The sequence below is a fragment of the Loa loa genome (genome assembly GCF_000183805.2).
Source record: "Loa loa unplaced genomic scaffold supercont3.148, whole genome shotgun sequence".
Taxonomy (NCBI): domain Eukaryota; kingdom Metazoa; phylum Nematoda; class Chromadorea; order Rhabditida; family Onchocercidae; genus Loa; species Loa loa.
In genome coordinates this window covers 109,589-129,076 of record NW_018108328.1, presented here as the reverse complement: position 1 = coordinate 129,076, position 19,488 = coordinate 109,589, and the positions used below count along the sequence as shown (strand labels likewise).

The following is a 19,488-nucleotide window of genomic DNA, read 5'->3' as shown; positions in this document are numbered from 1 at the left end:
ATCTCATTCTAGCATCTCCCAGAACAAATTCTGATATTCAGAATAATTTACAAATTCACAGAAGACAATTTACATTTACAGAATTTACAAATTTGTAAATTGCATTCTCGAGAATTTACAAATTTGCTTGAGTCTATTGCAAAAACGAAACAGAAAGACATCCGCTCAGATTTGTAAGAAAATTGCCATAATTCCATTACATTTGCATAAGTGCATGTAAAATATGAAGTATTGAGTTTGAGCCTTTTTGTTTTTATTTTAAGAAGAAAGCCAGTTTTTTAGATTTATAACCTACATATATATATGTATATATATGGAAAAAATAGTAAAATTATTACCTGGACACATTATTCCGAGAAGTTTGGGTGGGCACCATAGAAAATGCAGGTATTTCTGGACATCATCATCCTGGATTTATGGATTTATAAGGAAAGTTCATTCATAAAAACACACTTTATCAAAGAGTTTTGGGAACCGCGTTTTGGCATTGAGAATAAAATGAGGTTATGGTTGATATAAATTTTCTCATGATAATATTTCGACCTCTGAATAACTCAAGGAAGTGCAGCATCCAATAGGACAGACTAAAACTTCATGTAATTCAAGCAATTTTTGCAAAATCATTAAAATGTAAATTGAAAATTAATGTTATTTTTCAAGTACCTTTGTAATAATTTCCTGAAGATCGTTTATCACTTCGGCCGAATTTGCATTCAAATAGCTGAACAAAAACAAGGACACAAATATTAAGGTAATGTGATGCATATCTATAAAGAATATTCGATGGTTCACGCTGATAATTATAAATATTAGCGATGGTTCACGCTGATAATTATAAATATTAGCGCTTGGTTGCATATGTTGTTATTACTCAATGCCTGTCACACCCTCGTTATGAATTAAAGGTATTTATTCAATTTTAAAGGAAACGACGACTTGAAATAGATATGAAGGGATGAAATTGAAAATTTCTTAATTTCCGATCGCTGAAGAAGAGCAACAAGGACATATCATGAAAATGAGGGTGAACGATCGGCAATCTCTCCAATGTAATGTGCCCTATATTATACACGGTCCTGTCACTGCGAATGCGACATATTTCGGAAAAAAAGAAAAACTGGTTTTTGCTTTCTCTCCCTTCCCAAAATTTACCGGTTGCGTCTCTCTCATAAGTGCCAAACGAGAATTATTTGGCGGACAAGTCATTTGCGTCTTCTGGATGGTAACAATGACATTGCGCAAAATGAAGTCCTGAACGGGAAATTTGACAGCAAAGAGCAGTGAAGAACTTGGCAAAGTAATGGGTTGGTTTTTTCAGTTTCAAATCTTTTTTTTTTCTTTGAAATGGAGCAGTTGAAATAAAGGAAATGAGATAATGCAAAAGATGTTCACACATAACTCACTAAGAACCAAATTCGGAATAACGGATAGGTAAAGTGATTGAGATCGCAGGAAAAAAGAGAGTGAAATATAAACCTTCGCAAAAATGGTATTAGTTCAAAAACAGGTAAAAAATACTGTGGTAAAAATACGCTATGTGAGTGAGAGAAACAGTTATGACATTGATAATTAACTAATAATGGTTATTCATGATCTAAGAAATGCCGATGCATTACAAAGTACATCTCTTTTAGAATTCATCAGTTCGGAATTTTTGGGCTCTTTTTTTTGTTTGTAACTTAATTATTATTGTTCGGAATTTACTCCTACAGCAATTTTTCATTGGTGATTAAACCGCACAATGTATCATCACATGGATTCACTGGCCAAGTGACAAATCAGAGAGATGAATGAGTAAGTATTTGGGTTTGAAAATTAAGCCTAAAGATCCAGTAATTCTTTCCGGGCAATTGGTGATATGCATAAATCATGGAAGTTTTCATTATTCACACGGCCGTGATGATCCAATCCACATCGACAACTGGAAATACCAATTCATACTGTTAAAAGAATTATCATCCTCATGTGGTGCAGTTCATCTTATCGATCTTATGTGTCTCCTTTGATATCTTCCAATCTTCTTTTTCTCATATTCTTTTTTCTATTTTCGCTTTATTTGAATTCTACTAACCAAAATATATTATCAGACTGATTAACAACAATTAACTCAAATGGATTTATTTGCATTTCTGATTCCCAAAGTCAACAAACAAGCAAATAATGCTAACTGTCAATGAGTATCGATGACAACGGAAAGCGCAAATATGCAGACACATCTTGTGCGCAAACATCTTTTTTTCTCTTTCCCTGTATTCACTAATGTTTACTGATTGATTGCTGACCATTCTTGTAATGTTGAGAATCGTATTCGTGTCGTTCCTTTTTTTTGTTCTATAATGAGAGCAAAGGAAGAAGGCAGACTGTGGAAAATATACGGGATCACTTTGCTTTGGACATGTGACATTCTGGTTCAAAGAGTCAACGCACAAGGAAAATCTGAGGAGGAACTTGTTTATGTGCAAGCGATCTGGAGGCATGGTGATCGAGCACCAAACCATTTACCCTATCCCAACGATGAATATAACGAGACAGCATGGCCAAGAGGATGGGGCCAAATAACAAATGTTAGAATCTTCCAAAAATTTTATCTAGCTTTATTGTTATTAATGTTTTTTTCTCTTTCGACAAGTTTAATCCCATTTAATAATAACTGAAGGAGAGAATCATGTAACTTTCTGAGTTTCAAAAAAAAAAGCGATTCTCGCTAAAAAGATACTGTGAGAATCTTACTTTCTTCTCATTTAAAAGAAAGGTAATTAAGATCATGTGGTAAAGTATTTGAGGTTGGGATGATGCAGATGTATGAACTTGGGCAATTCTTCCGACGAAGATACTCTTCATTCATTACAAACTTCAACGGAGAAGATGTAAGTTCTCCTCATTTCCCGTTACAGTTTAAGATAACGCATTTGTGCGTCTGATGAAAAAAATAAATAACTGTTACTTTCGATGAATGGATAGATTGACAGTCAGCATGGCGCATATAAAAAGTAAATAGGAACTATTAGTTTCACAAAGAAGAAACTAATTTCCAATTTTAATATTGAAACAATGGGGCTGTATTCAGAATAATTAATTTGAATAATTAATTTGTTCAGAATAATTAATTGTTTTCAGAATAATTAATTTGTTCACTTTTTCAGGTGAATTTGGTATCATCGAAATCAGGTCGTGCTATAGTCAGTGGATTAGTTATGCTTCGTGGCTTCTTTCCAGCCAGTGGTCAAGAATTATGGCTACACAATGAACAGTGGCAACCGCTACCAATTCAGGTGGCAACTACAGATGCTGTAAGTTTTGCACTGCCTCTTTTTCGACTCGATGGAAATACTTTCACATCGCGTGAAATATTCGCGGAATATTTGTAATGTCAAAATTACTGGCCGTGCAATCCAGATGTGCTAGCTAATTATTATGGTACTGGCAAACAAGTAATAACCTTTTACTATATGTAACCACAACTCTATCTAAAATTGATACATCCGAAAATATTTAGTCTTCCCACCGAGCTATTACAGGAAAGTTACGGCATTTCAACATAAAAACTTTTTAATCGCGACAACTTCATAATCACTATTAGTTTCAATCTTCTCACAAAAGTTAGTCATCAAAAAGTTCCGTTTCATCGATATTCGTTACTTCGTAATACCTAATTCTGATGATCGCTCTCAACGACAAATGAACTATATTTAAATTCAGAAAACGCTTCTGAAACTCTGTTGGTTAAAATAGTATTTTAATTGCAGATGTTGAAACCGACTAGTTTCAATTGTCTAACATATAATATGGAGAGTGAGAAGGAAAATGAAGTATTATTCAGAAATATAAGTAAACAATATGCCGATTTTTTCGATTTTCTTACGAATGTTACTGGTTATAAGAAGATGAATTTCAAAAAGGCTCTTTCATTATACAATATTCAAAGAGAGGTCTGCTTTCCCTCCAATGACATTTTCAGAAGTATTACTAAAACTATGAAGAAACATATTAAGCATTTACTGAGCTTCTGGAATAAGTGTATAAGGGAATAACTTTTAGACTCTCTCAATGGTTGCACAATGTATTCATAAGCCAGCTGCTATAATTAAACTGACGTCCATGGAAGCCATTTTTAGGTGGATCATAATATGACACAACCATCATGGGTATATAAGGTCTGGCCTCAGTTTGGTAATGAGACCACAATAAGTATAGTAAATAGTCTGAAGAGAATCCATCGTATATCGGAATTTAATTCACCAAAAAAGGCTCGACTGCGTGGCGGACTGCTGATGGAAGATTGGATTGATCGAGCCAAAAATGTGTCACTAGGACTACCGATTACTCCACGTAAAATCAAGCTTTATTCTGGTGTATGTTTTGCTTCTTTTTGAATTTATTTCTTGAATCCGATTGATCATTATGCTGTAGTCATTTCAATCGGGCAATATTTTCACCTCTCGTGCAGCTATTTTACAGAATAAGTTATTAGCTATGAATAAACAGTCAGTGACAGATAATTAATCATCAATCAGTCAGAATGGTCCTCGTTTATTTAAATAATTCCAAATAACAAATGTTTCTGTTTCAGCATGAGGGCACGATGTTGGCGCTGATGTATGCTCTGGGCGTTGGTAATGATTTGCTTATTCCGCATGCTTCGTGCGCCATAATGGAGATATACAAGACGGCGAATAATCATACAACAATTAGGGTTTGTATGAAGAAAAAATTTGTATGAATGGTGTTGTTAACACTAGTAAAATAGGAATAGCTTATAACACTTTCATATGACTAAGACTATGATGATATATTAAATAGAGAGGACTAAGTTTGTTTATTTCCAAAAGGTCAAGTGTTCATGTTAAAAGGCAGGGCTTGGCTTTACGAAGGAAGATATGAGAAGGGCTATATCTGTATTTACTGTAAGCGCACTGATGGTTGAGAACGTCAATGAGAGAAGATAGTCGGCTCCGAAAAGTACAGCAATAGGGGGCGGAAAGTCTTCCTAGGATGTATTGGCGAGGCACAATTTTTTCTACGTTTTCTTTTTTTCTCCGGGTTAATTCTGCGTGTGTTGATTTCTGCAAAGGAAGCAGTAGCATTATGTTTGACGTGTCTCCATATCTCCAATTGGAGGCTAGAGTGAACTATTGATGGTAGTCAATATAGTAGAGTTGAGAGATTATTTCAGGGAGTCCTTGCATCTCCTCTTTGAACTCATCATCATCAATTCCACACTTTCATTATTGTTTACCTTTCTCAAATGAGATGATAGAAATTTTGTTTCAGTACCAAAGTTATCAAAATTTTATAGTTTTTCTACAAGAATGGAACCACAGTATATCAACTAGCACTACCCGGTTGCCCTGCAGGTGATAATTGCACAATTGCACTAGTGGAAAAAGCAGTTTCTGCAAGAAGTGTTCGAGATCTACAGCAGCTGAACGAGGTAGATTTCTATGAAATTAAAAGCGAGTTATAAAAAGTTATTAAAAAAAAGTTTATAAAAAATCAAAAAAAATTAAATATTTTCGATAAAATTATAAAAAGTTCCACAAGCTCAACTGAGACTGATAATTTGAAGCTTCGTTTGACGGCCTGGACTTTAGTTTTCCCTTCTCCATTCAGATTTTTTTGCTTCAGGTACAGATTTCAAATTGCTCAAATCAAAAAATTGCCACTTATCGATAGCAAAGGCCAATTCTACTAGATCTCATATTTTTAAAGTAAAGCACCTTCGAAAAAAAATGAAAAAAGGACCGAATAAAGAAATATGTCCTCTCATCATTAGGTAACTGCAAAGTTCCCTTGGCAACCAATGTAGAATATGTTACATTTCGAAGTTTAAGAAAATTATTTTTGGGACCATAACTTTTGATGTCCGAAATTAAAAGGACTTAAATAGCATATTACATTACAATTCTCGTTGGAAACATGGAAATGGTTTACTTGAATCCTTCTGTGAATGACTGATGGATCATATTGTGTTTTAATCGTAGTAATTTAATTAGTAATTTGGACTCATTCAAAATTCACTCCCACTAATAAATATATATTTTCTAGGCCATACTGAGCCTTAAGTGCTTTCTTTTATTCGATTAATATTGATTTTCTTTACTCATTCTCACGCCGCATGCCTTAAAAACTATACCGGTTATTTCCAATTTTTTGGATAATGAACGTAAAATGATAAGGGTTTTATATACTAAAAATAATAATGATATCGTTATCTGAATAAAATAAAAGATTGCAGATATGTAGCTCGGTCGCATCTGCACAGAGCGTTGTGGGTTTTTCAAAATTCGATTGCTTGAATATACCGCCAGTTGCAGTAATGTTATGCATCGCTTACCAGATGTTTATCGGCATCTTATGAATATTTCATTTTTTTCATTAATGATTATCTTTTCGGTGATCTTGATTGCTGTTGAATCAAAACAAATATGACTAATAAATGACGGACAATAAAAAGTGGAGAAATACCCCCGTCAATTGGGACGTTCCCGAGATACCATATTTATAAAAATATTTCAGTATATACTGCTCTTGAAAGTCTCATCGAAAGCTTTCATGTCAGCTTTACTGGCTAGAAGAAAACGTGATTTCTTTTAAGTTTACCGGTAAATAATTTTATAAAATTTCAATTGAAATATAAATCCTGGATGTGCACCATAACATAATATAAATACAGAACGAAAAGTTCTACATTGATTTGAATCTGTATTAGTAATAAAAGGTAGGGCCGTGATAAGCAATACAGTCTTAAGATAAAGAAAGAAAACGTTACGAAATGGAGGAATGGCATCGATCAGACGTTAAATTATTTGAGTGATCAGAAGTGAATCGTTGGAATTAACTGAGAAAAATGAGTCAAGAAATTAGAATTAATTAAAATAGAAATAAGAGGATTATTATTCGTTGAAACTATTTCAGAAGATATTGGTACTAATCACTTTCACTGAATGCAATCGAAATTGTAATGCCTTTCTTCCTAGTTTTGATATTAGCGAATTATTATGGTTGTTAGGACAATAATCTTGTCAGTGATGTGAACACTGATAAAAGTACAAGAGGACGAAGAGCAATATTCGGAACCTGATTTATGCTTATATTTCTAGCCTTGGAAAGAGTTCAGATTTCGTTAGTGTAAAATATCATACTGCTTAGAATAATGTTAAGGAAAAGTCTTAACATCAAAACTTAAAAATATAACTTATCTTAATTCTGAAAGATGACTAGAACGTTAACAAGCTCTAAGCACAATGAAGTGTTCTCTCATTTGGTTTTTCCTTGCAAATGTCACACGAGATATGATATTCCTTGTGAGTTGGAATTTGAACTGTGATTTGTATTGTAATGATCCTGAAATGTTACAGAGTGTCGGTGAAGCAATTTCTTTCTAACTAGGTTCTGTCAGTCCACGAGCGGAACAGGCTGACATTGACGGAAGCATTTCTTCCTGAACGCCGTGACCTTTTATTCTCTCACACAGACGATCTTGCAAGCAGAAGGAATCCATACTGTCCTTTTCGTCGACTTCAGTATCTCCTTAATGTCTTATTACTTGAAGTAATGGATCATTAAGCATAAGAAACAGTTTTTCTGTTGAAATGAAAGGAAAGGTGTTGGAAATTTACCTCCAACTTTCTTCTAGAAGATATTAAATTTATTAACAATTGGTGTAATAGTGGATTACGCAAATAAAAAAAGATGATGAGATTTGTTGCATTTATCACAGTGATAAATATCATTCGCGTTGAAAATTTCATGAAAGATAAGGTGATTTATTTATTTAGGTTTATTTCTATTTACTAAGAACGATAATATTGTCCAAGTACTGAGATTTATTTCACGTTTATTTATGCACTAACATACTGGGAAGCTCTCTTTCAATCTTCAGAGGTGATAAGAGATAGAATCAATGAAGGGAATCAATGAAGATGAATATGTAAGGATATCTAAAGTCGTAGTATGAAAAGGATAATTCGCTACAAAATGGAAACTGATATCTTTTGACAATGTATCCATTTGTTGTAAAAGAAAAGGAAAAAATCACAGGAAAGCACGAGTTATTGATAGTGTTATCAAAACCATTGATTACTATTTTTCAGAAGTAACATAAACAAGTGCTAGAGAAGAGATAAGCTATTTGATGATCTGAATACCTCAGAAATGGTCTTATGAGTCTTCTGTTGCATTTGTTCTGATGTGATGCGCATTTTGAGTTCAATAGCTCAATTTAAATTATGACCAGTGAGGGATGTTATTATGTAAAATCAAAAGAAAACGGTCAAATAAGCTCTATTATTGTCCTGAATAAGGCCAATAAATGCTGATATAATGCTGATATTTTCATCTCTTTATAATGAGAGGAATACGACTGTACCTTGCATTACTGCTATTTATAAAAGTTACAGAAATCTTGAGAATCTCGAATATTTATGAAGGTTACCTCTATCGGTTAGGAATCGCGCGGTAGGGATGGGAAGTACGAACTTCTTGAAATTAGCCACAACGCGCAAGATTTTAATTCAGTTGTTCTGAAAATGTATTCTAATCCAGTCGCTGTTTATGTTGCAAGAATATAAAACTGCCTTATATTCTTCCTTTCAAATGGCGGCTTCTGCGCTCACCAGCATGACTATGTTTCATTTATTAAGCAGTTGTTAGATTGTTTTTTGAATGCTAGTGTTACGTCATTTTCAGAAACTTGCCAGATAACTGCGAACTAAAAACAGCAAGACTTATTTTTTTCACATCCGAATACTTCATGGTGTGTGTTGTGATCGAGAAAATAACTTTTAACCTTCCACATTAACAGATTGCTGAAAATTGACCATTACGTAAGCATTTTTCTCCATCCGGAGAGTAATTATATCGCGATGTTTGTTTTCATCATAATTAGCTAGCCAAAATAAAGACTGTTACGGCAAATCAACGCAAAAACATTGCAACTTCAGTTCTTATCAAATTAAAGGTGTCAATATTTATCTTACGCCATACAGACCACGTAACATTGATATCCTTATGCACTGCAAATGTGATGCTTTCCCATGATTTCTTTGTCTTGGATGTTGTATGATTAATCAGACTCGAGTTTAAGTTAGTCACTTTGATTCATGTCATCCGTTATTCAAAGACTCTTTAAGTTCAGCTAACTAAATCCTGTCGTGAATACCAGATCTTTTTCCTAGTCGAGCTGTCATCAATTTGTTTGAGAAAATCACCACTGCGAAGTTCTGTGACGATTGTGTTGTAGGGGAAGGAATGTGTGGCAAGAGATAGGTAGCACTTTGGAGGTGCCTTCAAACACGAATAGAGAATTCAGTGGTGGAGTTGGTCATTCAACTTTATGAAATCATGATAACGCACCGATGAAGTGCCCTATGTTGCTCCTGTGATCTCAAGACATCAGCTACCACTAGTTTTTCGGAGTAGGCCAAGAGAAGCAAAAATGCAGTCCTAGATTACATGAGATTAGTGAAAGTAGTCAATGCCTAATTTCATCATATCAGTATCGCCGCGATTTGATTAATAGGTGGATGAATGAGCAGCCAAGCAGTACAAATCATCATCATTCAGTATGCTGTCGATAACTCATTGATGCTTGCTATATTTCGTAAATCTATTACCATTTTAAAATGTTGCCATTTTGATTTTAATCTTTTCACTTTCAGTTCTTGAAAAATGCGTAGTCCAAGTGCGGAAATCGATGAGAAGTGTAAAGTGTAGCCGATAGCTAACATCACTGCAATGTTTCACGTGTGACTAAATTAAAGACAACAGGATGTTTCCATTCTTTGTCTGAATGAAACTCAACATCTTTTAAAACACAGAAAAATCCATTATGTTAAGCATCAACAGGAAACATTTTGCAGAGATTTTCCGAGGGTTACTAAGATGGCCAGGCATATAAAAAATACGCATTGAACAAAGAGGTGATGGCGTATACATTATGAATAGAAAGTAATATCTGTCCAATCTTTATATTGAAATTACAATTCACCGATGGTCCTTCCATCCTTGCACAACAAACTTACTTGCACATTCTCTGCTAACTTATCCCTTTCACGGGGATCGTTGACCAAGCACTGCCCTTCCTCAAAACGTGAATTTAGACATGTGCGCGACATGTTTCCTGGATTTTGCGGTCCGTCCTGTGGCACATTTTCTTACACTGTGGAATTTAGCGACGGCTGTGGAGTTCTGCAGTTGGTGAGTGGTAGTGGAATATTTGGTGACTGTTTAGAATTTCCATTAAACTACATGTGAAACACGTTGTTTAGATAGGACGAAAAATCACGCTAACACTGTCGCGTTCCAGAACCATAATATTATGAGAATTACGGAATTTTGAGTAAGTTACGTAAAGCTGAACTATAACATCTCTGATTGTTGTAATTGTGGGCGTTCGTCATGATCACCTTTTTGCCAGGTGTTAAATTGATTGATGTCCTTTTTTCTTCATTCCAGGTAGTTGTGAATCTATCATTATATTGGCAGTGGTGACATATGAAGTTTTGGACTTCTGAACACGTTTTCGAGTAAGTTTTAATAGTTTCAATTTACTTGTTTCCTTCATTACTTATTTTAGTGACTTGTTGTATTGTAGTTTGGTCCATTCATGATTGGCATTGCACACGTATTTTAATTCATTTTGTCGTGTCATACTCATTATTAAACATAAGGTTTCTGAAATGAAGTGTTTTTGATTTGTTCTAGCCATCCTTGGGATACTGTAGCACATGCAGCATGGCGCAAATATCCGAATCCAATGAATTGCGCTGTTATCGGGATTGATGTCCTTGAACAACATCCGCTTGTTGATGGTTCATTACGATCAGAACGTATTATCCAGAGCCATTTTCCGATACCTGCTTGGGTAACAAAGGTATGAATAACGTTTAATTATTCTTCATCCCCTCTTTTATAGTTTCTTCAGGGTTGAAAATACCTATTCCTTAGTTCTGGTTTGCCGATCTGTTGTTTGAACAAGAAATTGGATAAGTTTCTCCTTTCCTTCCATTGTTAGATTACCAGATTCTCATCATTTTTATGTTGCATTTTCATATTCCATGTTCATATTGCATATTCCATGCTTATCAATTTATTGTTTTGTTTCTATAGCTGACGGGTTTTTCTGGAACTCAATATTCTTACGAAATGACAGAAATTAATCCAGCAAAAAAAGTAATGACTTTAATCACAAGAAATGTAAGTCGTTTATCCAGATTCCAAATAATCTTTGCAAATCAGTCTCTTATTACCAATGCGTTTGCCAAACTGAAACTTTTTCTCCGCATCATTTTGTTTCCTCCACTTTATTGCATCGTAGGATAAGTAAAGAAGTTCAGACGGAAGTATTAGCCTTGCACGCTTATGGGCCGATCATCTTCCAGCTGTCAGTTATCTAAAAATCATATTTTTCAATAATTAATTGAAAAGTCTCAGATGAATGCGGGACGTTTTCTACGTGTTGATGAACGATTGTTATATAAACCAGATCCTTACAATAAAGACAGGTATTTCTTTTTCATCCAGTATCCATCATCGTTTTAATCTGGTTCGAGATTAGTCAACGGCAGCTGACATGAATGGTAAAGTTGAATCTTAAAATGATTACAGGACGATATTACAACAGGAAGCTGCTGTTAACGTTGATTTACCAGCATTCGCGGATTACTGCGAAAAAATGTTTCTGAATATATATGAAACGAACGCCGAAAAGGTGATCTTCCTCACTGTAAAACTCACGCATATTTTTTGCTATCACCGCAAGTCTATAAACCTTGATACCTGTCAAGGATTGGAGGTTTTTTTCAGTGGATAATATCTATATTGTGGGTGTTTTCAATCTTAGATCCTCTCATTTTTTTGATTTAATAGAAAAAGTTTCATATTTTTGAAAAAAAAAGATTATTGGCTTGCTATTTGTAGATAAGGAGTTTGTAAAGTTCTTGTATATCTGGACTTGTTCTCGCGAATTATATTCGCAGAAATCTATAATTTATGCTTCTTACTACGAACTTTCTCTAGTCTGAACACAAAACTGATTCATACCGAAGTCTTTGCCACGGATAAGAGTGGTGTAATTTGTCATTACTGGTTCACAGAATGAATTAGGAAGGATTAATAATGATCAAATTTGAAAAAAAATATCTTGATGATATCACTAGCAGTGTTGCTTAGGCAATTTTTACATTTGGTTTGATAAATGCTACAGTATTTTGGAAACCTCATATATTTGTAACCATAATGATGGTAGCGACGGAGTTGAATAGCATCTCTGGAACTATTAAAAAAAATCAATCGAATAATAATTTATCTTTCAAGGGTCGAAAAGGACTGGAATGGGTAATTGGTCAGTTCAACAGCTCATCTAGGTCGAGTTCAAGTGCTGAAAAGTTGTCATCACAAGGATTCTCAGACCCAACGCTTGTTTTCAGTTCACTACATCCCGCAGCGCAGCAACCAAGTTTTCTTTCCTAGCACAAATTGAATTATTATTGCAAGTAGTTTTTAGTAATCTCATAGAATAATGCTGTTTAATGACATATGCATCATCTTTAAGTTTCTTGCATCTTTTTTTGTGTGGTCCTTACAGTAATATTGACTGTTGATTTGTTTTGTATTTGAGATTTTCGAAAATAGTATTCAGGTGATATTAAGTAGTAGCTGTTGGGTAACTAAATGTTCTGTAGAATTTGTTCGGGTCTATATTGTTTTAAGTCTTCCAGATTGCCACTTCAGTTGGTGAGCGCTGCTCACAGTATCTTATTCAAGGGAATCATTCATTTTTACATATTCTTTTGTTGCCTTGCTATTTTGAAAATACGGTTTAACTTATCATTGTTAGTTCTTGTAACATTGTATAATACAGTTTATCATTTTGTGGTGACTGTTAAAAGAATATGTTAATTTTGGGAAATTGCTGAAGAAGAAGTAACTCTAATCCAATTGCAGTACTTATTTGTTTGTTAGCTATGCGTCCTGCATGTTGTTGTATCACCACGATCGTATGCATTGTGCCGCACTAATATTTTTTAGTTATAGTTTTTCATGCCGCACTAATATTTTTTAGTTATAGTTTTTCATGCAACAAATTAGCTGGAGTGGAGTAAACAAAAAGCTTATGCGAAGTATTTGTGCATTTTATGTGTTACAGCACAGATGAACTTATTATGATTACGAAAAGTTAATAATTATCAAGTGCAGAGAAAATAGTGGGTAGACTAAGTCCGCCATTCTTTTTATATTTTTATTAAGGATTGGAATGAGCGATGGAAGAATTTTATTTCCAGCAGATCAAAATATGCATCACTTTTGTAAAACTTTTAACCTACGTTCAGGACATAAGAATTTGAAAGGATGGGATCTGACTTGAATCGCTTCCTGGACTCCGAACTGTAGCAGCTTGAAAGCGTCGTAGCTTTTAACTCGAGTGTTTTTCACGGATGGTTATTAATGGGTTATTCATTATTTATTGTAAACATAATGTGTTTACTTAGATAACTAGTGATTTATGAATATGATGGTTAGGAACCAGTTGATATTATGTTTGGATTTGTAGCCATGTAGCGTCATATTGTAGACAAAAGACTGTCACTATTAATGGACAATGGAAAAGTTGAGACTAGTGGATGGCTTGGAAGCAATACCGTCATTACGAATACAGTCCCATTGCGATACGTTATTCCTCTATATGCAACACTTACACATTGTTTGTTTTTCTTTCACCAGTTTAGTTTTACAAAGTTTTACCACTCCATAAAAAGTCAAAAATGTCATTATTAGTCTTGTCAAATATTTCAGTCCCTTCCCTGTCAAATATTTTGTTCAGGAATCTTGTAGAGAAGCTAGACGGTAGGTAAGGTCAATTTAGAAACGTTTGTTTAGATCATTTTGATTTTTTGTTGAATAGTGCACATTGTTGGATATGTATTTATGCTTGTTTCGTTGCTATGTTATTTATAATTCTTTTTTTCTTTTCAGACAAACCGTTTCCTGGATGTTATTGTTCAAAATGGAGGTGATTATGCGACATCGGCTCATCGTATTATTCTAGCTGCTTATAGCAGACATTTCGATGCAGCTTTGTCTAGTGTGCAAGATTCTGCAGTTATAACCTTGAACATTGATCCAAAAATTACAGGTAGACTATCGCTGTCATCCATATTTTTTTATGGTAATGTTATCTCAAGTTACATGTCAAAATGTATTATAGAATGACTTTCAAAAATTAGTCGTCTTATTCCTAATAAATCTATATTTAAGGTGTGGAAATGGATGATCTTCGGGCACTGGTGAAATATATGTATACTGGACGTTGCAACAATCGATCTCAAAACAGGACACTTTCTGTTGCAAATGCGCTTGGTTGTGACTCTTTAATTAAACTACTAGAAAGTGAAGAAGCTCGGGTTTATCAGAATGTAGAATTAGAAAATCCAGATCATGCGCAGGAACTATTACAAGCAATTTATCGTTTCAAAACTCAAGGAAAATTTATCGATTGTTTCGTGAGTAGCCAGGTGAACATTAAAGATTTTTCTTGTATGTAACTTGTGAATATTATTTTAGTGGTATTAAGATATTTTTCTTGTTGAAATGATAACAAGGGAGTAAACAAAAGTTACCAGTAAAATAACTTTACTTATATAGCGCCGAGTAATTGTAAATCCCCTTCAGTAATACTGTTCCTATACCAAACTTTCTGGAGCTTGACAATCAGTGTGTTTAAGTAACACATTTTTTTACTTCCAGAACAGAATGATTCTTCGGTGTCATCGTTTGATGCTTTGTGCATTCAGTACTCATTTCGAAAATGCACTTGCATGTACCGAGAAAAGTGCCATTGTCACTGTTGATATCGATCCTCAAATTACGGGTGTTAGTAGGTATGGCAAGCTTGACACCAAGACATACTTATTTTTTGATCTAACTATAGGCAATATTAATTTATTGTTGCTACTAAAGCTTTGAAGATGCGATTGCTATTACTGTTTTTCATTTTTGTTAACTGATATATTATTAAATCCTTTTCTATATTATATTTTTCAAATTTCGCTTCTTGCTTGTTTTAGTATGGATTTGAGGAATATAGTCGATTTTCTGTACAGCGGATCAGTTAGCACTACATCGAGAGGTCATAAGATATTACGGCAAGCTGCTGTTACTTTGGGTGTAGCTAGATTAGTTGATGCTATCGATGAAGAAATAATTTTTTCCGAAACAAATCATTCATACTGTACTGGTATGCACTATACATTTGTTAATCGTTATGATCTAAAAAGTTTTGTTTTGAAAAACCTTAAATATTGCTCACTTAAAAAAATGTCTTATATCTTTACTTTATTCGACCAAAGCAAAGCAGATTTTAGATGATCGTGATGAAATGCTTGTGACAAACACAGTTTGCGAGTTTTCGGATTTCATAGATAATAGAAATTTGATTGGGAATGGCGAGTCCAATATTTCTACTGTAAACGGTTCAATCTTTGAAGATGAAAATGATGACAATAATCTGGCAGAAACCAGTGCTGAAGATCTTATGGAAGAAGCTTCTAATTTTATAGACAAAGGTATAAATGAATTGAAATCTATACAAATCGTTTTAAGTGTTCTATTTTTAAGATAACATTTGGGAGGAGTGTTCTCTTTGTACTTTTGTGTATAACTGTATTATGGGTGATTTAGAGAGTTTTTGAGAAATCTATTAATGAAAATGGTTAAAAAACGAACTTCGACACTACTAGGATTCTACTTTGTAATATTCAAGTTCAAAATTTCTCTACTGTACTTTCAGCTTAAGGCCTAGAAACGCTGTTTGAGAGTAGTACTGGAAATTATAAAATAGGTTAACCTCATCGGTGTCAAATAAATTTAGCTATTTGTTTAGATGAAATACAGATGGCAGAAGATGACATAAAACAAAGTGGGATGGTCGTTGCGAAGGCAGCAAATGATTACATGTATATTTATGAAAAATTTGTTGCTGGACCAAGACGTGGTCGCAAGGGTGGTACATATGGACATAAGCGATTGATGTTGCAACTGAAAAAAAATAAGCTCTCTCGTAAGTTTATTTCTAGCATAAGACATGTCAATATATGTGTAGAATCTGTTGCTTAAGCTATGAAAGGGTATATTGTCGTGCAATGGTACAATTTATCAATTACTGTTAGTCGACTCGCCTATTTGGAAAAAATTTCTGAGAGCAAATTCATGTTATTATCGAAAGTAGATATTAACGAGCAAGCTTGAGTTTAGATGTGGAGGAAGCATCAACCAGTTATGATGCTATACAGAATGATGATTTTGAAACAGTCTCTGCAGTGACGGTGTCGTACATTCCACCCGCCAAAAAGTGTCATTTGCTGGACAGTTTTGGTTATGGTTTACCTGAAATTGTTGCACCCAAAGATGTGACTGTGCCTTTATTAGTTGGCGACCAAGAGGTTTTTGCTTATCCTTTTTATTCTTTTCTTTATGTCCTTTATAAATTATAATGAATTAAAATGGTTGAGACGATTGTATTCCCGATATTGTCTTCATGCATTTATTTGCAATACTTCATTTTTCATTTATAATTTTTGCTGTGGCGAAATTCTCACATGACTTCGTCATTTGTTCAAACTGTTAAAATTTAGTTAGTTTCAGATAATGATGGAAAAACCCTTCAAGTGTCCATTCTGTAATCATCGTACAAAGGAGAAGAGTGCGGTTGAAAAACATGTCAGATGTATACATACCTTGGAAACTCCTTACAAATGTCAATATTGCAATCAAGCTTTTAAAGTGCAGAGCAATCTTGTCAGGCATATTCGAGCCCATACAGGTTTTCTGTATTTTGTAAAACTGGTTATTGGTTTTTGCTCCATGTGAAATACATTTTGATTTCTCCTCACTGGTCAAAGAGGATTTTTCAATCTCGATACTGGATTAAGAGCTATTTGATTTCATAGCAACAACCGTTTCAATAAATCCTACTTATGCAAATGGACAAAAATAATGCAAGTAGGTAAAATATTTGTTTTCTTTGGAATTTAATTAATTTATAGGCGAAAAACCGTACACATGCAAAAAATGTGGAACGACATATGCAGATAAGAAAAATATGGATGCGCATATATTTAGAGAGCATTTGAAAGTGAAACCATTTGAATGTCCGGAAGAGTTCTGCAGAGCTAAATTTTGGCGAAAAGATCGTTTTGTTGTGCACTGTCGTCGAACGCACAGTTTTGAACCGGTTATTACTTTTGAAAAATTGAGTACCTGAATAACAGTTGAATCTGGAGCTATTCCTCACGATTTCATGTTTCCTGATGTTCTCCAGAAATGCTTTTCTTTAAACTGTGATTATATAGAATAATTAGGTGCCAGTTATTGGATATTTCTTTTATCAGTCCCTTCTGTGTTAATTTTTGGCAGCATCTTCATTTTATTGTGATTTACTAATCACTGAGAAAAAGAATAATCTCCAGAATTTATTTTAAATCATATAAATAGCATATCTATTTATTCATTGCATTTTGATTCAACAAGTTTTGTTGGAAAATAAGTTTTGATGTAAAGTTATTGCTGGAAATAAAACATTTCGCATATTTTTATGATTTTATTGCTTGAGACTGTTATATTGGACAGGTTTTATGTGCGAATTAGACTAACTTGGAAAGTAGCGAATTCATTACGGCGTGGTTTAACTTGGGCGAAACTGGATTGAACTTGTTGGATTTTCAACTCGCCTTGCCTATCTTGAAGAGATTTGACGATGGATACAGAACATATGCTAAGTTTTATAGACTGCATGACGGATAAGGATGTGGATCAGTACATTAGGCAGAATACTGTTTGGTCGAAATTGCCGCAAGAAATTCGAATTGTTTTGGGCAACTCACAGAGAGAATATGATAAACTCGTACTCGAATATTCAATCAAAAATCAGTTGAGGTATAAGGGTAACATAGGTGTGTTCCTTTTCTGTTATAAGATTAATCAACGACCTTCCTCGATTTTAGAGATTTCTAGGTCTTATATTTCAGACTTCATAATTATTGGAGTTGCTAACTTACTCAGGTCCCTCCGTATAGTTGCTATTCTGTTCAGTTCATAAAACAGTTCCACCAATTCAGCTGTTTATCATTGTTAGGATGGAAGGATGGTTCTCTTTAATTTGGTTAACCTGTTCTCGTGTATATATTTTAGTGAAATACGTAAAGAAAAGTGAGGAGACTTACTATGATATTCTTCTGAAATACAGCGAAACTCATCTTATGCTTTATCCGTACCATCTGTCGAATATCGTTGTGCGTGAACTTCGAATGACGCCATTTAGTTATTACATCAACATCATGACGGTAATACTTTTGAAAAGATTTGCATATATATTTTCCCACTTTTGTCACCTTAAATTTTTGTGGATTAGCAAACATTGTTAATTTTTGATCAACGTACTTCGTAGCACTCTGGTTATGGTGTTGTGGATTCCTGCAGATGTCGATTTGTTTCTTTTTCATTTCAGACACCCAACTTTAGTTTGTAAAATTTCGAAATATTGCTGGTAAGGGAGAAAACAGCTTTTAGAATCTTATGAATGCCGAGAAAAGTTATGATTCGTTGCCAAATTTTACGGCTGCCGATGCGATGAGACTGTTGGGGATTGGCAGAAATCAGTACATTGAGTTAATGAATCAAAACCGTTGTAATCGAAAAATATTTCGAAAAAGTAAATCACTGCGGGAACTATTACCAGTAAAACCTGTTGCAATTAATATTGATCCTTGGTGGTTGGTCGCACCGGGCAGCATTCTGGAAAGTGATGTTAAGGTTCTTGTTTTTAATTGAATCATATAGATTGATATGCTTGGAAATTTTGTGTGCAAATTCTTCCAATAATTCAGGAATTCAATTTCTTTTTTCTTTTCTTAATTAAGCAAATCAGTTTTTGTTTTCTCCGTATAAAATTATTTCACGCAGACGTTTAAGTTTTCATGTTCCGTTATTTCCCAAGAGTTGCTTCGCTCTACAATGACAACATTCATTGTGCAACTGATCTGTTGTAATGGCGCTCTTTAACTGATAGCAGTTTGCGTTTTTAAAAACTTGGGGATTTCATTTGGTGAAAACTAAATGAAGGTATTGCAGTTGCTGAACAGGGATGAGAAAGATTTGTTAGATATGCTTATCGATGAAGGTGCTCAACTGGTTGGTACTCTTGATGCAAAGCTGGTGCAAAAAACTTTATAATCGTGGCTTGGCTTATTTGGAGGTGCCAGTTAACGATGACGATTACATTTATGGTATTAATTGCGTTTACATTTTGCTTTTGATTAATTAATTGCATAGACAAAAAACAATCACAAACAATTCTGTTTAATTTTTCTGTGCACAGATTTGAAATTAATTTTGCAAATTAAGGATTAAGTTTCCATCTGCCGTTATGTCAAATTATTAGTAAACAGCAATAGTGACGAACTATTTAGCGGTATTCAAAGAATGAATGTAAGG

The 19,488-nt window shown here is 34.1% G+C and overlaps 4 protein-coding genes across 4 annotated transcripts; all 4 read left to right on the top strand.

Annotated features, from left to right (window-relative positions):
- Positions 1-1,770: 1,770 nt before the first annotated feature.
- Positions 1,771-6,490, top strand: LOAG_03480 (hypothetical protein). Its single transcript, XM_020446331.1, has 8 exons — positions 1,771-2,564; positions 2,784-2,867; positions 3,144-3,290; positions 3,747-3,929; positions 4,116-4,352; positions 4,571-4,693; positions 5,297-5,431; positions 6,236-6,490. Exons 1-8 carry the CDS (start codon positions 2,337-2,339, stop codon positions 6,356-6,358), a joined length of 1,260 nt encoding a protein of 419 aa, XP_020303309.1. The 5' UTR covers positions 1,771-2,336; the 3' UTR covers positions 6,359-6,490.
- A 3,959-nt stretch (positions 6,491-10,449) lies between these two features.
- Positions 10,450-13,121, top strand: LOAG_03479 (hypothetical protein). The gene is made up of 6 exons (XM_003139016.2): positions 10,450-10,526; positions 10,705-10,873; positions 11,110-11,196; positions 11,434-11,504; positions 11,608-11,710; positions 12,316-13,121. The coding sequence occupies exons 1-6, from the start codon at positions 10,495-10,497 to the stop codon at positions 12,469-12,471; spliced, it is 618 nt and encodes a 205-aa protein (XP_003139064.1). The 5' UTR covers positions 10,450-10,494; the 3' UTR covers positions 12,472-13,121.
- A 91-nt stretch (positions 13,122-13,212) lies between these two features.
- LOAG_03478 (hypothetical protein) lies at positions 13,213-17,484 on the top strand. The gene is made up of 10 exons (XM_003139015.2): positions 13,213-13,702; positions 13,975-14,134; positions 14,257-14,513; positions 14,746-14,879; positions 15,066-15,235; positions 15,363-15,563; positions 15,881-16,057; positions 16,252-16,439; positions 16,642-16,819; positions 17,043-17,484. The coding sequence occupies exons 1-10, from the start codon at positions 13,601-13,603 to the stop codon at positions 17,258-17,260; spliced, it is 1,785 nt and encodes a 594-aa protein (XP_003139063.1). The 5' UTR covers positions 13,213-13,600; the 3' UTR covers positions 17,261-17,484.
- A 268-nt stretch (positions 17,485-17,752) lies between these two features.
- Positions 17,753-19,227, top strand: LOAG_03477 (hypothetical protein; the record flags this gene model as incomplete). Its single annotated transcript, XM_003139014.1, has 4 exons — positions 17,753-17,948; positions 18,187-18,338; positions 18,565-18,807; positions 19,126-19,227. 4 exons carry the CDS (start codon positions 17,753-17,755, stop codon positions 19,225-19,227), a joined length of 693 nt encoding a protein of 230 aa, XP_003139062.1.
- Between the last annotated feature and the right edge of the window lie 261 nt (positions 19,228-19,488).